At 36.0% G+C, this 23,489-nt stretch overlaps 1 protein-coding gene across 6 annotated transcripts in view; it reads right to left on the bottom strand.

Annotated features, from left to right (window-relative positions):
* SGCG (sarcoglycan gamma) overlaps window positions 1–23,489 on the bottom strand; it is a 119,626-nt gene that overhangs the window by 49,494 nt on the left and 46,643 nt on the right. For 5 of the 6 annotated variants that reach the window (XM_081814739.1, XM_081814735.1, XM_081814738.1 and 2 more), the window contains one exon: window positions 19,746–19,940. The exons of the other annotated variant lie outside the window; for it this stretch is intronic. In XM_081814739.1, coding sequence (XP_081670865.1) covers window positions 19,746–19,940 — 195 coding nt within the window. The remainder of the gene's footprint in view (window positions 1–19,745; window positions 19,941–23,489) is intronic. 6 annotated transcript variants of the gene reach the window in all.

The following is a 23,489-nucleotide window of genomic DNA, read 5'->3' as shown; positions in this document are numbered from 1 at the left end:
TTGAATCACAGACCTGTACCTCTGAAACAAATAATACATTATACGTTAAGAAAAAAAAAAGAAGAAAAAGAAGATAGCAGGAAGGGAAAAATGAAGGGGGGGAATCGGAGGGGGAGAAGAATCATGAGAGACTATGGACTCTGAGAAACAAACTGAGGGTTCTAGAGGGGAGGGGGATGGGGAGATGGGTTAGCCTGGTGATGGGTATTAAAGAGGGCACATACTGCATGGAGCACTAGGTGTTATACGCAAACAATGAATCATGGAACACTACATCTAAAACTAATGATGTAATGTATGGTGATTAACATAATAAAAAAAAAAGCATCTTCAAAAAAAAAAAAAGTGAATGTCCCTTCCACTAGTTTCAAGAGCAAGAGGCATAGTTGACTTTCCTAACACAGAGAAACAGACACAGAGAGTCAAGCAAAATGAGACAGAAGAATATGTCCCAAATGAAAGAATAGGACAAAACCACAGCATGAGTGAAATGGGTATAAGTAACATGCCTGATAGAGAATTTAAAATGATGATCATAATGATAGTCACTGGACTTGAGAAAAGAGTGGAGGACATCAGTGAGACCCTTAACACAGAGATAAAAAAGAATCAATCAGAGATGAAGAACACAATAAATGAAATTAAGAATACACTTGATAGAATGAATAGCAGGCTGGAAGAAGTAGAGGAATGAATTAATGAACTAGAAGACAGAGTGATGGAAAATAATTAAGCTGAACAAATGAGAGAAAAAAGAATTATGCAAAATGAGAATAGACTTAGGGAACTTAGTGACTCCATCAAGAGCAATAACATTTGCATTATAGGGATCCCAGAAGGAAAAGAGAGTTAAAAGGGAGCAGAACATTTATTTGAAGAAATAATAGCTAAAAACTTCCTAATCTGGGGAAGGAAACAGCTATCCAAATCTGGGAGGCACAGACCCCAACAAAATCAACCAAAAGAGGTCCATACCAAGATACATAGTAATCAAAATGGCAATAGTAGTGATAAAGAAAAAAAAAATTAAAATCAGCAAGAGAAGAGGAAACAGTTGCATACAAGGGAAACCCTATAGGCTATCACTGGATTTTTCAGCAGAAACTTTGCAAGCCAGAAGATAGTGGCATGATAGATTCAAAGTGCTGAAAGGGAAAAATCTACAGCCAAGAATACTCTATCCAGCAAGGCTATTCATTCAGAATAGAAGGAGAGTTAAAGAATTTCCCAGACAAATAAAAACTAGAGGAATTCATGACCACTAACCCAGCCCTAACAAAAATATTAGAGGGGATGCTTTGAGTGGAAAGGAAAGATCATAAGAGAGATTATGAAAAGTAGGAAACACAAAAGCAGTAAAAATAAGTATTTCTGTAAAAAATCAGTCAAGGAATTCACAAAATAAAAGGATGTAAAATATGACACCATATACCTAAAACCTGTTGGTGGGAGGAGAAATAAAGAATGCATTTGAACTTAAGCAACCATCAACTTAATATAGACTGCTATATGCAGAAGATGTTATATACAAACCTAACTGTAACCACAAATCAAAAACCACTAATAGGTATGCAAAGAATAAAGAGAAAGGAATCCAAGTATATCACTAAAGAAAACCAGCAAACCACGAAAGCAAGAAAGAGAAGAAAGGATCAGAGAAAAACTACAAAAACCACAAAACAAGTAAAAAATAACAATAAATATATATCTGTCAATAATTACTTTGAATGTAAGTGGACTAAACACTTCAATGAAAAGAGATAGGGTGACAGAGTGGATAAAAAAATAAGACCCATCTATATGTTGCCTACAAGAGACTTGTTTCAGACCTAAAGACACCTGCACATTGAAAGTGGGGGGATGTAGAGACATCTATCATGCAAAGAGATGTCAAAAGAAAGCCAGAATAGCAGTACTTATATTGGACAAAACAGACTTTAAAACAAAGACTGTAACAAGAGACAAAGAACACTGCATAATAATAAAGGGGACAATCCAACAAGAAGATATAACAATTGTAAAAATTTATGCACCCAACATGGGAGCACCCATTACATAAAACATTTAATAACAAACATAAAGGAACTAATCAATAGTAATACAATAATAGTAGGGGAGTTGAGCACCCCACTTACATTGATAGATCATCCAAATGGAAAACCAGCAAGGAATAGTGGCTTTGAATAGCACATTGAACCAGATGGATTTAATAGGCATATTCAGAAAATGCCATCCTAAAACAGAATACACATTTTTTCAAGTGCACAAAGATAATTCTCCAGAATAAATCACATACAAGGCATAAAAGAAGACTTGACAAAATAAAAAAGATCAAATTCATACCATTCCTCTTTTCTGACCACAATGCTATGAAACTAAAATCAACCAAAAATCTGGAAAGACCACAAAAACATGGAGGTTAAATAACATGCTACTAAACAATGAATGGGTCAACCAGGAAAGCAAAGAAGAAATCATAAATTACATGGAACTAAATGAAAATGAAAACACAACAGTCCAAAACCTTTGGGATGTAGCAAAAGCAGTTCTAAGAGGGAAACGAAACCCAAAACCAGTAGAAGGAAGGATATAATAAAGAACGGAACAGAAGTAAATGATATAGAAACTAAAAACCAATAGAACAGATCAATGAAATCAGGAGCTGGTTCTTTGAAAAGATCAACAAAATTGATAAACCTCTAGTTAGAAACATAAAAAAAAAAGAAAGAAAGAAAGGAAAATCATAAATGAAAGGAGAAACAGCAACCAACACCACAGAAATACAAAAAATAGAAGAGGGAGGAAATCTTCCAAATTCATTCTACAAGGCCAGTATTACACTGATATATTCATAAATCAATCAATGCAATACTATATATAGAAAACCCAAAAGACTCCACCAAACTGTTTACAGCAGCAATGTCCACAATAGCTAAACTATGGAAAGAGCCCAGATGTCTATTGACAGACGAGTGGATAAAGATGAATGGATAATATTCCACACAATGGAATATTATGCAGCCATCAAAAAATGAAATCTTGCCATTTGCAATGACGTGGATAGAACTAGAGGGTATTATGCTAAGTGAAAGAAGTCAATCAGTATGTGGAATTTAAGAAACAAGGCAGAGGATCATAGGGGAAGTGAGAAAAAAAAATGAAACAAGATGAAACCAGAGAGGGAGACAAACCGTAAGAGACTCTTAATCTTAGGAAACAAACCGAGGGTTGCTGGAGGGGTGGAGTGTGTGGGATGGGGTAATGGGGTGATGGAAATTGGGGACAGTATGTGTTGTAATGAGCACTGGGTATTATATAAGACTGATGAATCACAGACCTGTACCCCTGAAACAAATAATACATTATATGTTAATTAATTGAATTTAAATTTAAAAAATAAATAAAAATTAAAAATAAATTGATAAACAAAAAAAGAAACTGAAGATGACACAAAGAAATGGAAACACATTCCATGCTGACAGATTAGAACAAATATTGTTAAAATATCCATATTACTCAAAGCAAGCTACACATTTAACACAATCTCTATCAAAATACCAATAGCATTTTTCACAGAACTAGAACAAAAAATCCTAAAATGTATATGGAACCACAAGAGACCCCAAATAGCCAAAGCAATCTTGAAAAAGAAAAGCAAAGCTGGAGGCATCACAATTTCAGACTTCAAGTTATATTACAGAGCTGTAGTAATCAAAACAGTATGCTACTGACACAAAAATAGACACATAGATCAATACAACAGAATAGAAAACTCAAGAAATAACCCACAATTATATAATCAATTAGTCTTTGACAAAGCAGGAGACAATACACAATGGGAAAATGTCTCTTCAACAAATGGTGTTGGGAAAACTCATTCATGCAAAAGAATGAAACTGGACCACTTTCTTATACCATACACAAAAATAAATTCAAAATGGGTTAAAGGCCTAAATGCGAGACCTGAAACCACTAAAAATTCTAGAAGAGAGCACAGGCAGTAATGTCTCTGACATCAGCCTTGGCAACATTTTTCTATATATATCTCCTGAGGCAAGGAAAATAAAATAAAAAATTAACTACTGGGACCACATCAAAATAAAAAGCTTCTGCACGGTAAAGGAAACAATCAACAAGACTAAAAGACAACCTACTGAATGGGAGAAGATATTTGCAAATGACATATCCAATAAAGACCTAGTATCCAAAATATATAAAAAACCTGATAAACTCAACACCCAAAAGATAAATAATCCAATCAAAAATGGGCAGAAAATATGAATAGATATTTCTCCCAAGAAGACACCCAGATGGCCAACAGACACATGAAAAGATGCTCAAATCACACATCACTAGGGAAATGCAAATCAAAACTACAATGAGATATCACCTCACACTTGTCAGAATGGTTAAAATAAAAAACAAAAGAAACAAGAAGGGTTTGTGAGGATGTGGAGAAAAGGAAATCCACTTACACTGTTGGTAAGAATGCAAACTGGAACAGCCATTGTGGAAAATGGTATGGAAGTTCCTCAAAACATTAAAAATAGAACTACCCTACAATCTAGTAACTGTACAACTGGGTATTTACCCCCAAAATACAAAAACACTAATTCAAAGGGATTCATGCACCCCTATGTTTATAGCAGCATTATTTGCAATAATCAAATTATGGAAGCAGCCCGTGTCTATTGATAGATGAATGGATAAAGATGTGGTATGTATATACAATGGAATATTATTCAGCCATAAAATGAATGAAATCTTGCCATTTACAATAACATGGATGGAGCTAAAGAGTATAATGGTAAGTGAAATAAGTCAGTCAGAGAAAGACAAATACCATATGGTTTCACTTATATGTGGAATTTAAGAAACAAACAAATGAGCAAAGGAAAAAAAGAGAGAGAAAGAGAAAAAGAGAGAGAGAGAGAGAAACCAAGCAACAGTCTCTTAACTATATATGATGGTTACCAGAGGGAAAGTGGGTGCTGGGATGGGTGAAATAGATGATAAGGATTAAGGAGTGCAGTTTCATGATGTGCACTGGGTGATGTATGGAATTGTTGAAACATCACATTGTACACCTGAAACTAATGTAACGTGTATTAACTATATTGGAATTAAAATTAAAAAAAAGATAAAATCTGTAACTTTCTGGAATGTCCTTCATCATGTTGATTTCTAACTCTTTTTTTTTTTAAGATTTTATTTATTTATTTGACAGAGAGAGACAGCTAGAGAGGGAACACAAGCAGGGGGAGTGGGAGAGGGAGAAGCAGGCTCCCCACCAAGTAGGGAGCCTGATGTAGGCTCGATCCCAGGACACTGGGATCATGACTTGAACCAAAGGCAGATGCTTAACGACTGAGCTACCCAGGCACCCCGATTTGTAACTCTTTATGTAAAAAACACACATAACTCTGTACCAAATGTTCCTTCCCTAGAGCACTCTCTCCTTTGTGAAGATTGTGTATCAGAGGCAGTTGTCCTAACCTGAGCTCCAATAAAACTCTTAACTTTCTTTAAAAAAAAGTAATAGACTGTTATAACTATGCTTTTTGTTTGTTTTGTTAGAGAGACAGAGAGACTGAGCATGAGCAGGGTGTGGAAGAGAGAGAATCTTAAGGAATCTCCACACTCATCATGGAGCCTGATGCAGGGCTCAATCTCATGGCTTTGAGATCAAGACCTGAGCTGAAATCAAGAGTCACACACTTACCAGACAGAGAAACCCAGGCACCCCTATAACTATGCTTTTGTAAGCCTTATGGGAACCAATGCCAAAACCTTGTAGATTCACAAAAGATACAGGAATCTAAGCAGAACACTATGAAAAATTATTAAATCCCAAAGGAAGAAAACAAGAGAGAAAAAAGGGAGCCAAAGGAATTCCAAAACACAAACACAATACAGTTAACAAAATGACAATCCTAAATTAATACCTACCAATAATTACTTTAAATGTAAATGGACTAAATTTTACAATCAAAAGACACAGAGTGGCTTAATGGATAACACAACAAAACAAGAGTCAACTATATGCTGCCTACAAGAGACTCACTTCAGCTTTAAGGATACATATAGACCAAAAGTGGAAGGATGGAAAAAAGATATTCCATGCAAATGGAAACCAAAAGGATATTCTTATATCAGAAAAAACAGACCGTAAGTCAAGGACTGTAACAAGAGATGAAGAAGGTCATTATATGATGCTAAAGAGGTCAATTCATCAAGAGGATATACCATTAGTAAATATGCACCCAACATTGCAGTACCTATAGATCTGAAGGGAGAAATAGATAGCAATATAATAATAGCAGGGAACCTCAATATTCTACTTTCAACAATGGATGCATCATTCAGACAGAAAATCAATAAGAGAAAAGTGTACTTAAATTGTACATTAGACCAGATAGACATTCGATCCAACAGCAGCAGATTATACATTGTTCTCATGTGGTATATTAAAACAATGGAATGTTATTTAGTCTTAAAAAAGAAGAAAATCCTGTCATTTATAACAACATGGATGAACTTGGAGGGTATAATGCTGGGGTAATAGGTCATACAGAGAAAGTGCATAGTATGTCTTTATGTGAAATCTAAAAAGGGGGGAAATCAAATTCATAGAAACAGATAGTAGAAAAGTGGTTGCCAAGGCCTAGGGTATAGGGGGAAGTAGGAAGAGGTTGGTAAAAAGGTACAAGCTTTCAGTTAAAAGACCTGAATAGAGTCTCAGGATCTACTGTTAACCTGGTGACTGTAGTTGATAACACTGTATTCTGTAATTTAAATTTGCTAATAGAGTAGAACTTACTCTCTCTCACACACAAAAGGTAAATATGGAAGGTGATGGATATGTTAACTCACTTGTGGGGAGTCCCTTCACAATGTATGTGTACATCATATCATCATGTTGTACATTTTAAATATCTTCCAATTTTATTTGCCAATTCTACCTCAATAAGCATGAAAAAATTATAGAAAATATCAAGTGTTAGTGAGGAGCAAGTGGATATGGAGCAGCTAGGACTCTCATATCCTGCTGGTATAAATCAGTAAACCACTTTGAAAAATTGGTGGTTTCTGTGAAAGCTGAATATACACATAATGTATGACTCCCATTCTATTAGAGTTCGCACTCAATTCCCACTGCCTCAACTCCCACTTAGTCTCTGCACCATTACAGTTTGGCCTCCACCATCATCATTCTATTGAAATTGCTCTTCATAAAGTCCCTAATAACTTTGTTATTAATAAATCCAATGCCCATTCTCAATTCTCATTTTACTGGAAAATTCTGTAACATTTGAGACTGTTGACCAACCCATAATTCTTAACACTACCTACCCTTGAGGCTTAGGACAATTCTGTTTGTTTTATTATCTTAGAACTTTGACTGTTCCTTTGGCACTTATTTCTTACACTTAAATTGCACATTAGACCAGATAGACTATGTCATCCTATGCTTTCTTGTTAAAAGTTGGTGTTTCTTGGAATTTCATCCTTGGCACTATGTATATACTTAATATATGTTAAGCCCTCATACTCATCTTCATCCACTTCAGTACCCCTCCTTAGTGTTCCTAAAATAATTTCTTTAAATACAAATCTAACATCTCAGAGCTGTCAGATCAAGTCCTGTGTTGGGCTCCGCACTGAGTGTGGAGCCCTCTTAAGATTCTCTCTCTCCCTCTGCTCCCCCCACAAATACATACACACATACTAATCTAACAGTTTACTTCCCTCTTTAAAAACCTGTGATTACGTACTGCATGGAGCACTGGGTGTTATACAAAAACAATGGATCGTGGATCGCCACATCAAAAACTAATGATGTATTGTATGGTGACTAACATAACATAATAAAATTTAAAAGAGTTAAAAAAAAAACAAAAACAAAAACAAAAAACCTGTGATGGTTTTCAACCGGTGTACACAATAAAATACAAATGAGCTACTGATATACCAGGCTCTTACACTTGATCCCCGACTACTTCTACAGCTTCATCTTCCACCCTTCCTCTCTGAGTCTTATGTTTTAGTGACAATAAACTTCTCACTCAACAACCTCTCTTCAACCATTACATCTCATCCTTATTGCATCCCCAAATCATCTAAGTCCTGTTGAAGCCTTTTCTGATCTCCTCAGGCCATTGTAAGTCTTTCTTCTGGATTTTTACAAAAATTTGACCATGTGTCTCATAGAAACCTTATCACATTGTTACATATACCTTAGACCTCTACTGCTCTGATAGTTTTGTAAATCCAATCTGTATTTGGCAGCTAGCACTGTACCTTACATGCAGTAGAAAACAACAACGTGTTCAATGATTGAATGGCCTCTGCAACTGCAAGATCCATGATACACAGCACATTGCTTATGTTAGTTGCTCAGTATATGCTTAAAAAATTTATAGGCTAATAATTGGTATTACTTCAGTATTCACAGTAAAGGATGATAAATGGTGCATAGTAAGAAATTTTGCATTTTGGGGGATGTTGCAGTGATTTTAAAAAGCTTTTAACTTAGGGGTTCCTGAGTGGTGCAGTTGGTTAAGTGTCCGACTCTTGGTTTCAGCTCAGGTCATGATCTCTGCATTGTGAGATTGAGCCCTGAGTTGGCTCCATGCTCAGCACGGAGTCTGCTTTCTCTCTTCCTTTCCCTCTGCCCCTCCCACTTGTGCTCTCTCTTTCTAATAAATAAATCTTTAAAAAAAAGCTTTTAACCTTGTTGTGCTTTGATAACTTCATGCCAATATTTGAGAAGTAATATAAATACAAACCCAACTTTCTTTATCATTAATTATTCTCATAACTATTCTTTGCTTACCTCAGGTTTTTGTTTTTTTCAGTTATTTCTGGTAGTTTTCTACACAACTTTTCTTTCTTGCTAGGATGCTAGTAAAAAATTTAGGCACCAAATATAAGTTGTTCTAGTTCATAAGAATTTGTTCCTTAGAAACAGGAAGAATTATTTCATGTCTGAATGTTTATAGTATTTTATCTGACTATATTCTAAAACAGTGATAGATTGATGACATAAATTTACTCTTCAAATGATAGGATTTTTATAAAATTTTCTCTCAATTTTACAGTGATATTGAGTTTTCATAACTACAGATGGGGGTTCCTAGAATTTAATGAGAAGTTAAAGTAAGTATATTTGGGGCACCTGGTGGTTCAGTCAGTTAAGCATCGGACTCTTGGTTTTGGCTCAGGTCATGATCTCAAGGGTCATGAGTTCTAGCTAGCCCCAGGTCTGGTTCCCCTCTCAGCAGGGAGTCCGCTGGAGATTCTCTCCCCCTACCCCTCCATCCATTCATGTGCGCTCTCTCTCCCTCCCTAAAATGAATAAATAAATATTTAAAAAATAATATAAGTATATTTATGTAAAGATGGATTCTGGGAATAGTCCCAGAATAATCAGTGATTGTCTTATCTATTTTCAAATACCCGCAAAGAGACTGAGTTCTCAATTTTTTATATCTTATGAGCTTTCGATCTTTGTTCCTTGTAAATCACACAAAAGATTAGATAATAAATTTTTGTTTGGGTTCATCAGAAGAAAGGATAAAGTTTGGTTGAGTTGATCCTCTGACTTGTCAAGAGTAAGACTATGTGAGCCTCTAGAAATATGTATAGAAACCAGTTCTGGGTATACTTTATTTAATGAAATTCACATTTCCCAGCATCTTGCTATAGAATAAATTTAATTTCAACTGAATTATATCTTCTATTGATTTCCAAAACAAGTTAAAAATATATTCTCTCCTAGAAGAAAAATCCCTTTAATATAATTACAGTTATAAGTAAGCAAAAAATCCCCTGAAAATAACTTCGATAGAAAACTTGTTTTCTGATGGAAATGGATAATTCCATTTAGACATTAAAAGCAATCCTAGGAATGATCCAAAGTACCACCTAATAAAAACCTTTCATAAATGTAAATATACAATATACAGATACTCTGGCAATTCTACAATATGCACAATTTTTTGGCTCATAATTTTCCTACTGTATCATTGCAATACCTAAAAGCAGAATAAGTTTCCTGAGTTTTCCATAGGCTCATAAAGTAATGCCCCCACTTTCCCATTAACTTACATTTTTCAAATATATTGCCATATTTGTACAACAGAATCAGGACAATATCTTTCATGAGAGAAAATAAACACAAATAAGTATGACATGTTCAATCTTCATTTAAGCAGCAAAGTCAGCTCAGTGTATGGCAAAATATTGGTTACTGCCCAAGAATGACTTTGAAGTTGATAGAACATATCTGAGTTTACTACCCATTTCCATTGACCAAGTTCAAAATTTTTAATTTATCAGTTTAATAATATATTTATATTATTAATTTAACAAATAAGTTACATAATTTGCAATGTTTTAAAGTAAATTTAAAGTAAATTAAAACATTGCAAATTATGTAACTTATTCATATTTTTAAAACATTTTAATTAAATATAACATTTTTAGAAAAGTGAACAAATAAATGTTTACTAGAGCAAGCTTTCCCTTGTTATTCTTTGTTATTAATGAAGCTAACATGAAGTCTTTCCATCCAGCTGTATATACCCTTTTACTCAGGATTCCTTTCAGGACTGCCAGGAAAGTATATTTCAGCAAATTGAGAGTCCTTGGGAATTTGCGTATTATTGCAATATGAAGTGTGATTCTTCTTCTAATACATTTTCTAACTAGTTCGGACTAGAGCATGGGTGTGTGCTAAACATGACATTTTGTACCTCATTTTATTACCTAACATATTGTAAACTTTCGTATTTGTTTTGGTAGTTTTTCATTTAATTCTTCTGGACTTTATAACACAATAATTATTTGCAAGTAATTGTTTTCCCTCAAATCATCTGCTGTTTAGTGATTTCTATCCCTTATTTAACAAGTGGTCTTATTGCATTTGTCAAACTTCCAGAAAAAAAAGGTAGAATACAGTAGTGCTATCAGACATACTTTTCTTGTTTTTGTCTTCGAAGGAAATGCCTCTAGGGTTTCAGTAGTAAGTATGTTTTTGGCTGCTGGTTAGTGGTAAATATTCTTTATCATGTTAGGGAAGAATGCTGGTCAACTATTTCTTTTTACAACCATTATATATGATATCCCATATGGTGTGGTTGAGTGAAAAAAGGGCTGATTTCAAATCAAATGAAATGGATGCAAATTCTAATTCTTATTTTCTCACTCTGTGATCTCAGAAAAATTTTAAATTTCTGACAATTCAGTTAAAGTACACCTATATTTATAGAGTGGTGCCTATCATGTGGTAGCAGGAGACAAGGTCCTAGGAAAAAATATACAGACCTTCTTCTTTTCTACCTTGCAAAGTAGAGCTAATAAAAGGACCCAGGGAAGGAAATAGGAGAGAAGGCACCACAAGAGAACAGCAGTTTGAGAGACAGGAAGAGACTGAAGGAGCATAAAAGACTCAAGAATTATGAGATGGTATGTCCTTTAGCAGCACAGATAATACAACAAAAAATGAGAAAAGATTAGCATGGTACTTTATGAAGATGACATGCAACTTCATGAAGAATTTTGTATTTTTAAGCTACGTATTTGAAATCATTCATAATATTCCGCAAAGACAAAAAGAATAATCAGGCCACAGTGCCCAGAACACCTGGAAGGTTAAAAGGAAGGAGGAATGATTTGCCCTCTTATATATATGAAAACAATAATAAATTTAGCATAATTAAAATTGGGTTCTAAAACACTGTCAAAAGAAGTAACAAACAGGTAGATGAAGCATATAGCTCTGAAGTAGATTCAACTCATAAGAGCTTGTTATATGATAAAGGAAGCATAGTAACTAATGGGAAACACAGGATTATGCAATTAGAAGGATATGCAGCAAAAGTGATACCGAGTTACATCTGGATAGTTATATTAGGGGTAATTTCTTGTTTCTCAAGTCTTTTTTCTTTCAAAAATGCATACAAAACTTATAAACATTAAAATTAATAAAAGTTTTCAAAACCAAAAAACAGATTATTCTGTAAAAGGATGTTCATAAAACTGGGTGTTTGGGGAGAGGAATCAAGTTAAAACCTCTCCTCATATCATAAATAATCTGAATGGTGGTCCCTGAATTTGCTACTTGGAAAAGGTGGCATTATAAAGAGACGTTATATACGCATACGTCTGTAATGCTTTATACATTTGAAAGTACTTTACACATTCTAAAGCACTACACAAAGTTGTTATCGCTGTTACAATCATCACCATTTTCTACTACCCAGACATTAAAACCAGAATTTCCAGAGTGCTTGAATGTGCTTCTGTATATATTACCAATAGTGTGGTGAAACTCAGACCAGGTGATTCAAGCAGTATATATTTGGGGATTAAAGTAAGAGCATCAGGTTGACCAGCATGAGGAGCCTACATTAAATCGATTGGTCCACATTGTTTATTTTATTTATTTATTTATTTATTTATTTATTTATTTGACAGAGAGAGAGGGAGAGTGCACAAGCAGTGGGAGTGGCAGGCAGAGGGAGAGTGAAAAGCAGGCTCCCAGCTGAGCAGGGATCCTGACCCCGGGATCATGACCTGAGCCGAAGGCAGATGCTTAACCAACTGAGCCACGCAGACACCCCAGTCCATATTGTTTTAGACAACTAACAGCTGAGAACTATACTAGAGATCAGATGCTTTTGCTGCCACTCACTTGGACATTTGCATACAAAGAAAAGTCAATGTTCTACGAACCACATCTACATCTCAGAAAATTGGGGGAAACAACTTTAAGGATACACAATTTATTCAAGTGCATTTACAAAGAAATTGAGAATTTGTGAGGGAATGTCATGGTCCATTCAGTATCAGATTCTATGAACAAAATAACAGATTAACAAATTTCTGATGAGTAATCTTGGATCCAACCACCCATCTGTAAATCCTACAGTGATTTTGTGTAATCAACCTAGTACTGAATTTGTGTTCCTTCTTGATCATAGCTAATTTCATACACATATGTGAAAGTTCTCTTTCATTTCTTCTCATTTTTTAGGACCATAAAGTATTTAACCGGGTACCTAAATTATGTGCAAGGCACTGTGATATGGCTGGAGATTAAAAAAAAAAATTACAAAGCTCTACTGGCCCCTCAAGAAGTTTCTCTGACATAAAAAGATACACTAATAGTACGGACAGCTTTGAGAGTTCAGAATGAGGCCTGATTAAAGTGTATTATTAGAGAAATTGGAAAATGTCTCTCAGACGGTGTGGGATTTGATCTGGGCCAAGATAGAAAGGTAGGACTTCAGTTCATTTTTAAAGAGTTTTAGATTATTTAATGGAATGGCAATGATGAGCTTGGTCACAGAAAGATTACCATGGAGAAAGACATTGAAGAGTCTAATATTAATTCTTTTTTTTTCTTATAGATAAACTTATGTGTTTTTAGTTGTTGTTTTTTTGAAGATTTTATTTATTTATTTGACAGAGAGATAGAGAGAGCACAAGTAGGCAGAGCGGCAGGCAGAGGGAGAGGGAGAAGCAGGCTCCTGCCGAGCAGGGAGCCCGATGCGGGGCTCGATCCCAGGACCCTGGGATCATGACCCGAGCCGAAGGCAGACGCTCAACCGACTGAGCCACCCGGGCACCCCTCTAATATTAATTCTTAAGACAAGATAAATAATCCCCTCTGTGTGTCTCATTTTTTTTTTTTTGAGTATGGTTATCTTTGAAATTCTGTTATTTCATACATTGTGCAGATAGAATACCTGAAATTGGTCTAACTTCCACGTTTGATGGTTGCATACAGTTCAAGCCTATGGCTATATAGCTATGGTGACTCGTGACCAAACAGCTTTAGTTACTGATTTAGTTATGGTTTTAATTCCCTGCTCATTATGCTAACAGCAACTACAGCATCCATGCAGAGACCCATATTTGACCAAGGGAGTGATGATTTTTGTCTCAGTTTGACTTTCCCTGGTATTTTTACAGGGAGAAGTTTCACAGGATGACAAGTACTCTCATTTTTTGCTCAACATAGAATAAAGAACACTTTGGCGAAAGGAGTTCATAATTTTGTGCCAAGTTTAAACTGAGCGCCTAAGTAACATAAATAATCACAAGCAGTACATTGTGTGTGTGTGTACACAATTAGAAAATCGTAGCTTGAACTTAATCTTAACTAAAACCAAGATTCTTACCCAGTCTGACTCCTAAGCTAATGTTCTTTTCCACTGTCTTACAGTCCCTCTAAAAGTCGGTTTTTGTTTTTTTAAACAAGTAACACTTTAACAAATAAATTAGGTTGGTTTATAAATTACAAGAAATTATCTTCATTAGCATTCGTGAGAAAAAAATTATGTTACCCAAAGACATTATCAGTTTTATATTATTGGTGGAAAAGGGAAACAAGTAAATACATTTATATTTGAGCACATTTACTTTGCTATAATACCCCCACGACAGGAGTGTGAATCTCGTATCCGGGTTAAGCTGATGACTATCACTACGCAGCAAGACAAGAGCTTGTGAGACCCTGTGCTTTTGCTTTCTTATTTCCCAATTGTTAAAATATGTTTAAATCATTTACAGAAAAATTTTAATAAAAAAGAAAGTTGAAGGAATATCCTTGAGATAGAAATTAAAACTATGGTGCGATTTGTATCTCTAGACACCAGTGATAATAGGATTTTTGCTCCTGATACCAGGGATAATGAAATTCCTGTGTACTTGGAATAGCTCGAGGTTTATTTTCCTCCTCTCAACTCAGGCTTAATAATATCTTGACTTCTTGGAAAGAAAATGCCATTAAGTTAGTGCATATTCTTACCGTCTGTGACCTCTGGATCAATCCCACTCTATTATGACTAAGACATAAATCAAACATTTCAATTTGGTTTTTAGACTGGCAAGCACTGATGTAATATAATTCTTTTTAGAAAGATAGAAATAATTCGAGAAAATGTCAAGGTGCTGCTTTAAAATGCCACCGTGTCATGTTTTTCTTTCAATCCTAATTTCCATTGGTGTGAAAAATGGATGGCAAAGAGAGGGAGGCAGCATCAGTAATCAACATCAGATCACTGACAATGTGATGACCATGTGGGCCAGGCTTAGGCAAGGGCAAGGATGGAGCACACGAGGCTGCGAGCCTGCTCTCGGGCCACCAGCATGGTTCTCTGCAAAGGCAGGCAGAAGACAAATGGCAAAACATCGCTAAGTGGAGGTGTCAAGCATGGTAGACAGGTACAGCGAAGAAGCGAAAATCTCTTCTGCCATCTATGGGTCAGATAAAATTTCACTGCCTTCACTCTTACATGCTGTTCTCCTGTGAGCAAAGACTTCACTCCTTTGGGGTCAGGACCGATTTTGTTAGAGGCTCCCTGCAGTTGACAACACACTGCCTTTTTCTGAGGAAACAACCAGAGGGAGCCCAGAGGGAGCCGAGCAAACAAAGGAGAGACTGAGCTCAAGATCCCCCAAGACCTTGGTAGCTCTTGGGGGCACCTGCCTGTGCCTGTCTCTCAGCGATTCCCGGAGACAAAGTATGTTGCTGAACATACTTTGATCTAAGAACAGAGTCATCTTAAAATACACTATTGTAACGGTTGCTAAACATATGATAGAAATTCTTCTTTCATTTTCTACTGTAGTAAAATATTAAAAAGATTTTTTTTAAAGATTTTATTTATTTATTTGACAGAGAGAGACAGTGAGAGAGGGAACACAAGAAGGGGGAGTGGGAGAGGGAGAAGCAGGCTTCCCCCCAAGTAGGGAGCCCGATGTGGGGCTCGATCCTAGGACCCTGGGATCATGACATGAGCCGAAGGCTGACGCTTAACGACTGAGTCACCCAGGCGCCCCTGCAGTAAAATATTTTTAAATAAAACCCCTGCCCAATCTATTAAAACTCACATCTGTGGAATTTTGAAACATTCTAGCGGAAAGTATTCTAGTACAAGTGATTTGTTTTGGCTAAATTTGATCTCTTCAATAAATGAGCAGGGATTGACACAGACAGAAATGATTTCAATTTCAGTAGTTTACATGTCATTTTTTCTTTTCGAATTAATTTCGTTTTAGAAATGTAATGCTATTCAACATATTTGCTAGTAAGACCAGTAAAGAGATATGTGTAATGAGGTTTACTGGAGTAGCCTGCTTCTTCCCTTGGTCTCTCCCTGCCTCTGTGTTTGAGGGCCAATTTCAGATTTCACCCAGGGAGCTCCCGAGAGGGTTGAGAACCACTATAGGAGAACTATAAGTTTAATTCTGATATTCGGTATCAACAATTCTGCTTTGATTACTCATACCCTTTTTTCCTCCAAATAAAGTATCTAAAGAAATTTAACTTTCAGCATTAATGTGTTGTTTTTTTTTTTTAGCTTGGAATCATTAATCTTATCTTGTTAAAATTATATTCATTAAATGCACTAAAATATATTATACGCAAGTAAATAAACAACCATAAAGGTTTTTAAAAAGAATCTGGGTCATTAAAAATTAAAGATGCCTTGTTTTAACATATTTACTGAAAAGACTCATGGATATCATTTTATAACCATGAACACTAGAACTAAAACTAATATTGTATATTAGTTTTATAGAAGGAACTATAAAAAGGGAAAAAGGGAATTAGCTACTTTACTGCACTGATTTCTTTTAATGTCCACTTTCCTGACTAATGGATTTAGCTATTATGATGACCAACACAGAATATTCTAGAACCTTTATGTTTGGCATTAGTTGTTATGTTTTCCTAAATATGACTTTATATTCAACAGATGTCATACATAGAAATTATGTAAAATTCTGTTACATGAAGTTGCAGTTCTAAGAGTGGAGTTACCCTGGTGAGCTACTCAAGATCTGGGGTCTCTGGAACCCATCCATGCCAGGTACATCAAAGCTGTTTAAGGCTTGGTTTCATTGCATTCAGATTAGTTCTCTTGTCAACATTTAACCTCTGTTTGAAGTCTCCATCTTTTTTGGCATCCTTATGTTTTCCTTTTGTGATTTTTTACTTGTTTTCCCCTGTAACTTGATCTTGGCATTTTAAGATATGTTACTGGTGATTGGCTTTACTGTTTTCTATAGTAAAATATTAAAGTATGATGAGGTGACAAGTGCATTGAAATGATAGTATGTGGAAGTTAATAAACCTGACGTTACTCTATGTTGGGGATCTAAGCAGAGAAAGTCTTCTAAACTCTGCTAACTTGGCAAATTAAGGTTTTCAGTCTACCCTAATGACTGTTAGGTGATAGATAGGTTATTATAATTTAGGTAGAGAGTTATATACTAGCTGTTACATGTTCAAAATTCTAGCTCCCTGCAAATGTTGAGAGCCCTATCTGACTTTATCATTTCAGTACCAAAGATCTTGAAATCTTCCTTTATAGTCATGTTGCTTCCTTGGCATGTATGCATTCAAGAAAGAATACCGGTTTATATATGAATAAAATAAAAACGAAACTAAATTCTTCTATAGAGAGAGATCTTTCAAACTCAGAAAAAATTAGAGCATAAATTACTTTACAACGTCCAGCCTTATAAAGCATGGGACATTCCCAAAGCAAGGGATCAAGCTCACACACATATGAGAATTACATCATTTATATCATCTCACTTTGAGAAGAATGACCCAAAGTCCACCCATCATCTTTTGATCAAATGTTGGCACTTTCTGCAAAATAATCTTTTTTTTTTTAAAGATTTTATTTATTTATCCGAGAGAGAGAGGATGAGAGAGAGAACACGAGAGGAGAGAGGTTCAGAGGCAGAAGCAGACTCCCCGCCGAGCGGGGAGCCGATACGGGACTCGATCCCGGGACTCCAGGATCATGACCTGAGCCGAAGGCAGCCGCCCAACCAACTGAGCCACCCAGGTGCCCCTGCAAAATAATCTTTTTGTGGGTCTTCCCTTTTGATCCATGAATATAAGTGTATGTTCATCTAGTTTTGTTGAAAGGGGCACTAAAGCACCCTGAATTAACAACAGGTCCCTAATGTGGAAGGAGACACCATGCATGCTGACTCTATCTCACTAGAAAGCGCAGGCTCTGGACAGGGGCAGCAATGGCAGGAAAACATTTGCTGGTCTCTGTGAGTAGCTATCCTAAGTTGAAGTGGACTCAGCTGCTGGCACAATTGAGTTTAATGCAATTGAAATTTATAATATCCTACACTTGTTTTCAGTGCTATACAAGACAAGAGCACAAAATATACTATCACTTCCCATTCACATAGTTTATAAAGTTAATTCATATACACTTCTAACATAATGCCCATCTGCATTCATTCAAGATATATTTACCAAGTGCCAAACATGTGCCAAGATGACCAGGTGACTGATAGAACTCATGGTCCCTGATGTCAAGGGACTTTTAAATTTGGCCATCGTCCGCACCTGCAGGGCCCTGGGATGGCTTCTTTCTCCCGGGCCATTCTAAGGGTCTTTTTCCTAGTCAATTTCTCTCTACATTCTGCATAACTGAGGGGCACACTGCGGGTGGGTGCAGGTCCTTTAGTCAGGAGGCATCCCTGAGAGATCCCATAGTTTATAATTTGAGGACTTCAATCTCAGTTCACTCTCCAAAAAATATTAAAATAAATTTAGAGATAAAATGAAGGTGATGTACAGCACATGCATACCATATGCCGTGCTAGCTAAGTAAAGATGTCCAAGGGAACTAAATACTATGGTGATGCTGTAAAAATATGGTTTTTGTAAATTTTAAAGAAGAAATCACAACTTATATTTGGCTAATTTAAACATATTATGTATTTATAGTATTTAAATATAACTTATAAGTGTTTATATTAAATACATATTAAATATATTAACACATTTTAAGCTATATTTTGATTGGATTGGTATTTTACCTCTTTGAATACAGAAAAATGTAAATACTTATTTATGTCAGCAAAATAAATAATGTGCCTAGTGGCTATAGAACAACGGCAGGAAAGAAATCCTTGCATAGAAAGTGAAGGAGGCTCATCAAAGGAAGCCATGTCAGACTGATTGCTACAACTATTGTTCTGGATATAGCACATGCCTGTATCACACCTTCAAGATGCATGTAAGGAACAGACTGACCTACCTGTGATGTTCACTGCAGTATTTTTCTCACTATGACTATCTAGCAAAATTAAGACATTTTCATGTTAAATGAATATTTTTTTCAAAAAGTATACAAAATATTATCAAAGCATATAAAATTACCCAGCTATCTTGAAAACATGAGGATGTTTAAAATAGACTATGAATTCCTTAGGACTACTAGTGTTTTATCTGCTCAAATCTTTTGTTAAATGTCGAGTGGACATGAATTTATTGTATATTAAAACGAAATTTTTAAAAGAATGAGGAAGTAGCACCTGGATGGTTAGTATGTACGGACTAATGAGATTAGAAAACATGATTTATAGAATTTGACATAATAATGGATTAAATAATCATTACACACTTTTGACTCAGTCAACCATGAACTCAAGAGTGATACAATTTTCCCACACGTAGAGGGAGTGAATAACATAAAAAATTGCAATAGAAAATCAAAAAACCCAACACCCTATAGTTCATAGTGAAATTAAGAAAGAGTAAATGTATAAATACTTTGCTACTGAGAATTCTGATCTGGACAGAAAACAAACATTAATTCCATTAAAAGAGGCTTCCACCAATACAATATGGATGAAGTGATACAACAAACAGAACAAGAACATGCTTACCAGGAAAGGAAGCTACTTACTGGGGAAAACCACATCACTTTAAGAATCCAAATTGTAAGAGCAAAATTCACAAGGAGGATGATGAGTAAAAGAAGAACAAATAAGTAGAGGCAACGCTTTCTCCAGCCATAAATGCCAATTTTGTAGACACACTGGTTCTCTGGCCTCTGTATGTGGGTGCCTTCTGTGGTTGTAGTGTACTGTTCACGGACCATCTGCCAAGGGGTAGGGGGAGGGTTGGAAAAGGGAGAGGGAGGGGGTGAGGGAGAGAGGGAGGGTCAGAGAGACACAGAGACAGGGAAGTAGAGAGAGAAAGGGAGAGATGGAGTGTGGAGAGATAGAGAGAGAGGGAGGGGAGGAAGGAGGGGGAGAGGGGGAGAGAGGGAGGGACACAGAGACAGAAACAGAGAATTTGTTTGTCAATACTGATTTACTACAAGTCCAACAAGATAATACTTTTTACCCCAATAATAAATTTCCAGAATTAAGATGAGTTTTAAAAAGAACTGAATATTACTTTGAAACATGTCACTATTTCAAGCACAGAGTGATATTTAATCTATCATTCAACATAGTTTAGATACTGCCAATTCATCTGAAATCCAGTGACCATATTTTCAGATTTTAATCAATACATTTAATATATACAGACAACTTTCAAAATTCTGCAGGGTTAATCTTGGAATTGAAGCATCAAACTAAAATAATCGACTTACCAAGTTTTTATAAGATTCAGTGGGAGGAAAATCAAGCTGATACCTATGTATCTTTCTAAAAATGGAATCCAATTATTTAGTTTTTATGTCAAATAATTAAATCACATCTTTTTTCAGTTGCTAAATTACTCAGAATTAAAGGTTCTCTTCAAGATACCTACCACGCTAATTTTTGCCTATAATAAATTTCCCCAGTATTAACCTACTTCCGAAAACAATCAGAATGTATACGTGCATACAAATGTTTACAAGTGTTCATTGTTTCATATAAACTAGACTAAGAGCTTTCATAACAATTTCAACTTTATGAGGAGATTTTAAAGAATTATTTTTTATTTCACTTCACAACAGTGGAAAGAAGAAAGTGTTTTTAATTTATAAAGTGAAGATTAGAGATTATTAAGACTTTCCTGATTGTAAATGCAGTAAAATGATGAATCAGAACATAAAATATTTTCCTCTGGGATTTTTTTATGCAAAGGTGTTATGTTTATTTTTAGAAATGGTTTGGAAGTGTCCTTATTAAAATAAGTCATAGTCTGAAATAATTCTTTAAATCTCTCTCCCACTCAACAATTGGATTTTCCTATGTTCTATTTGATTATATAAAACTGTGCTATTCATCACATAGGATTTTCAAATACTCAGGACAATCTACATTATTCAAAACCTAAATGCTTACTGATGTCATAACTGGCATAACTTATTTGCTCATTTCTTTGAGCTCCTCAGTCTTCCTGACATTAGAGTCTACCTCATGCATGCAGTTGCTCCAAAGTCCAAGGAATCATCCTTGCTTCTTCTCTTTTCCCTTCAAATTTCTCATATCTTATTGGCTCTGCCTTAAAACGTATCCCGAATGTGTCCACTCCTCTTACCCCCACACTAGTTCAAGCCATCACAAACTCTCTTACCTGCACTACTGTGAAACAGGTTTCCCTTCTTTCCTTCCAGAAACCATGCTCTACCCAGCAGCCAAATATGCAAAATGAAAGCTAGCTCTTATTCTGTTCTTTCAAACCTTCTAATGGCTCTTCCCCACACTGAGAATATCTGAACTCCTCTGTCACCTGCCAGATTCTCCACGAATGGCCTTTGCTTACTTCTTCAACATCATCTACTACTACCATTTTGTCTTTTGTTCACAATGCTCCATCTACTCTTTAATCGACCAGGTTAACTCACCTCAGGACCTCTGTCCTGGGCATTCTCTCCACCTGAAACATTCTGCTGTTTCCTTCGTAGCTTTCAGTGGCAGCTCACATGTCATTTCTTCAGAGAAGTATTCTCTGGGCACTCAGGTCACTTTCCATTGCCTCCGGCTATTATACTTATTTCAAAGTGCTTATCATTATCTGTAATAATGGTGGCAACTCCAGAATTTCTGTGAAGCACAGGCTGAGAGACTGCAATTGGATTGGAAGGGTGGCCAGGGAGTCTGAATTTATAGCAAGTGCACTACTTTACAGCATCGTTACAGATGGGTAAGAATAACTTTCCAAGAATGTGTGTACACAGGGTTTCCAACTGCTACATATTTCTATTCCTACATAGTTTTTTTTTTTTTTTAAGATTTTATTTATTTATTTGACAGAGAGATAGACAGAAGAGCACAAGCAGAGGGAGTGGCAGAGGGAGAGGGAGAAGCAGGCTCTGCACTGAGCAGGGAACCCGATGCGGGACTCGATCCTAGGACCCTGTGATCATGACCTGAGCTGAAGGCAGGCGCTTAACCATCTGAGCCACCCAGGCGCCCCTACATAGAGTTTCCTATTGCTGGTGTAACATATTATCACAAATCTGGTGGTTTAAACCAACACAGTTTTATTATCTTACAGTTTTGGAGGTCAGAAGTCCAAAAATGGGTCTTTGGGGGCTAAAAATCAAAGTGTGGGCAGGTTTGTATTCCTTCTGGAGGGTCTAGGGAAAATCTGTTCCTTCTTTTTTCCAGCTTCCGGAGCCTGCCCACACTCCTTGGCTACAGCCTCTATTTATGTTACCTCAGCTCCTTCTCTGACTCTAACCCTGCTGCTTGCCCTTTATAAGGACCTTGTGATTACACCAGGCCCACTGGGGAATCCAGGACAATGCTCCCATCGCAAAGGCCTTAACATAATCACAACTGCAAAATCCCTTTTACCATATAAGTTTCCAGGGATTAGGACATGAACATATTTGGAGGTCATTATTCTACCTTTCATAGAAAGCTTTTGTTCACACTTACATAAAATGGGAAAAACCTTAATATCCATTTAAGACAATTTTGTTGTGGCTTACAGGAGAGCCAGTAGCAATTCCATTTTGAGGGTAGTCCTTAACTCCCTCTATTTTTTTTTAAATTTTATTTTATTTTATTATGTTATGTTAGTCACCATACATCATTAGTTTTTGATGTAATGATCCATGATTCATTGTTTTCATATAACACCCAGTGCTCCATGCAGTACATGCCCTCCTTAATACCCATCAGTCCTGGGAATCTGTTTTGATTATTCACCTGTTTTTTGACTCCTCCTCCTTTGAATGTAAACTCTATGTGAGTCTTGTTCATTGCTATGTCCTTAAAATAGGGTAACTGACAAATAATAGGCACATAATAGGGGCCTGAAGTGAATGAGTGAATGAAAAAATTGAAAAAAAACTACTGAATTTGAAAAACACTACTTGAGCTATCTACCTGCCAGGGACAATGATAGCAAATGGGGCTAGATAGATGGAGTGAGTGCTCTGAGTTACAGACTAAATAAAACATTCTATGACTTATGAACATACTGAATCCATTAAGAAAAGATTTAGTAGTTGTGGTCTAACACTTTTCTTTTTTATTATGTTATGTTAATCACCATACATTACATCATTAGTTTTTGATGTAGTGTTCCATGATTCATTGTTTGCGTATAACACCCAGTGCTCCATGCAGTATGTGCCCTCCTTAATACCCATCACCAGGCTACCCATCCCCCCACGCCCCTCCCCTCTGGAACCCACAGTTTGTTTCTCAGGGTCCATAGTCTCTCATGGTTCGTCTCCCCCTCCGATTCCCCCCCC

The sequence above is a fragment of the Leptonychotes weddellii genome, chromosome 3, assembly GCF_054177405.1.
Source record: "Leptonychotes weddellii isolate Sample4059 chromosome 3, ASM5417740v2, whole genome shotgun sequence".
Lineage (NCBI taxonomy): Eukaryota > Metazoa > Chordata > Mammalia > Carnivora > Phocidae > Leptonychotes > Leptonychotes weddellii.
The sequence above is the reverse complement of the archived record's forward strand: the minus strand, read 5'-3'. Positions and strand labels throughout refer to the sequence as shown.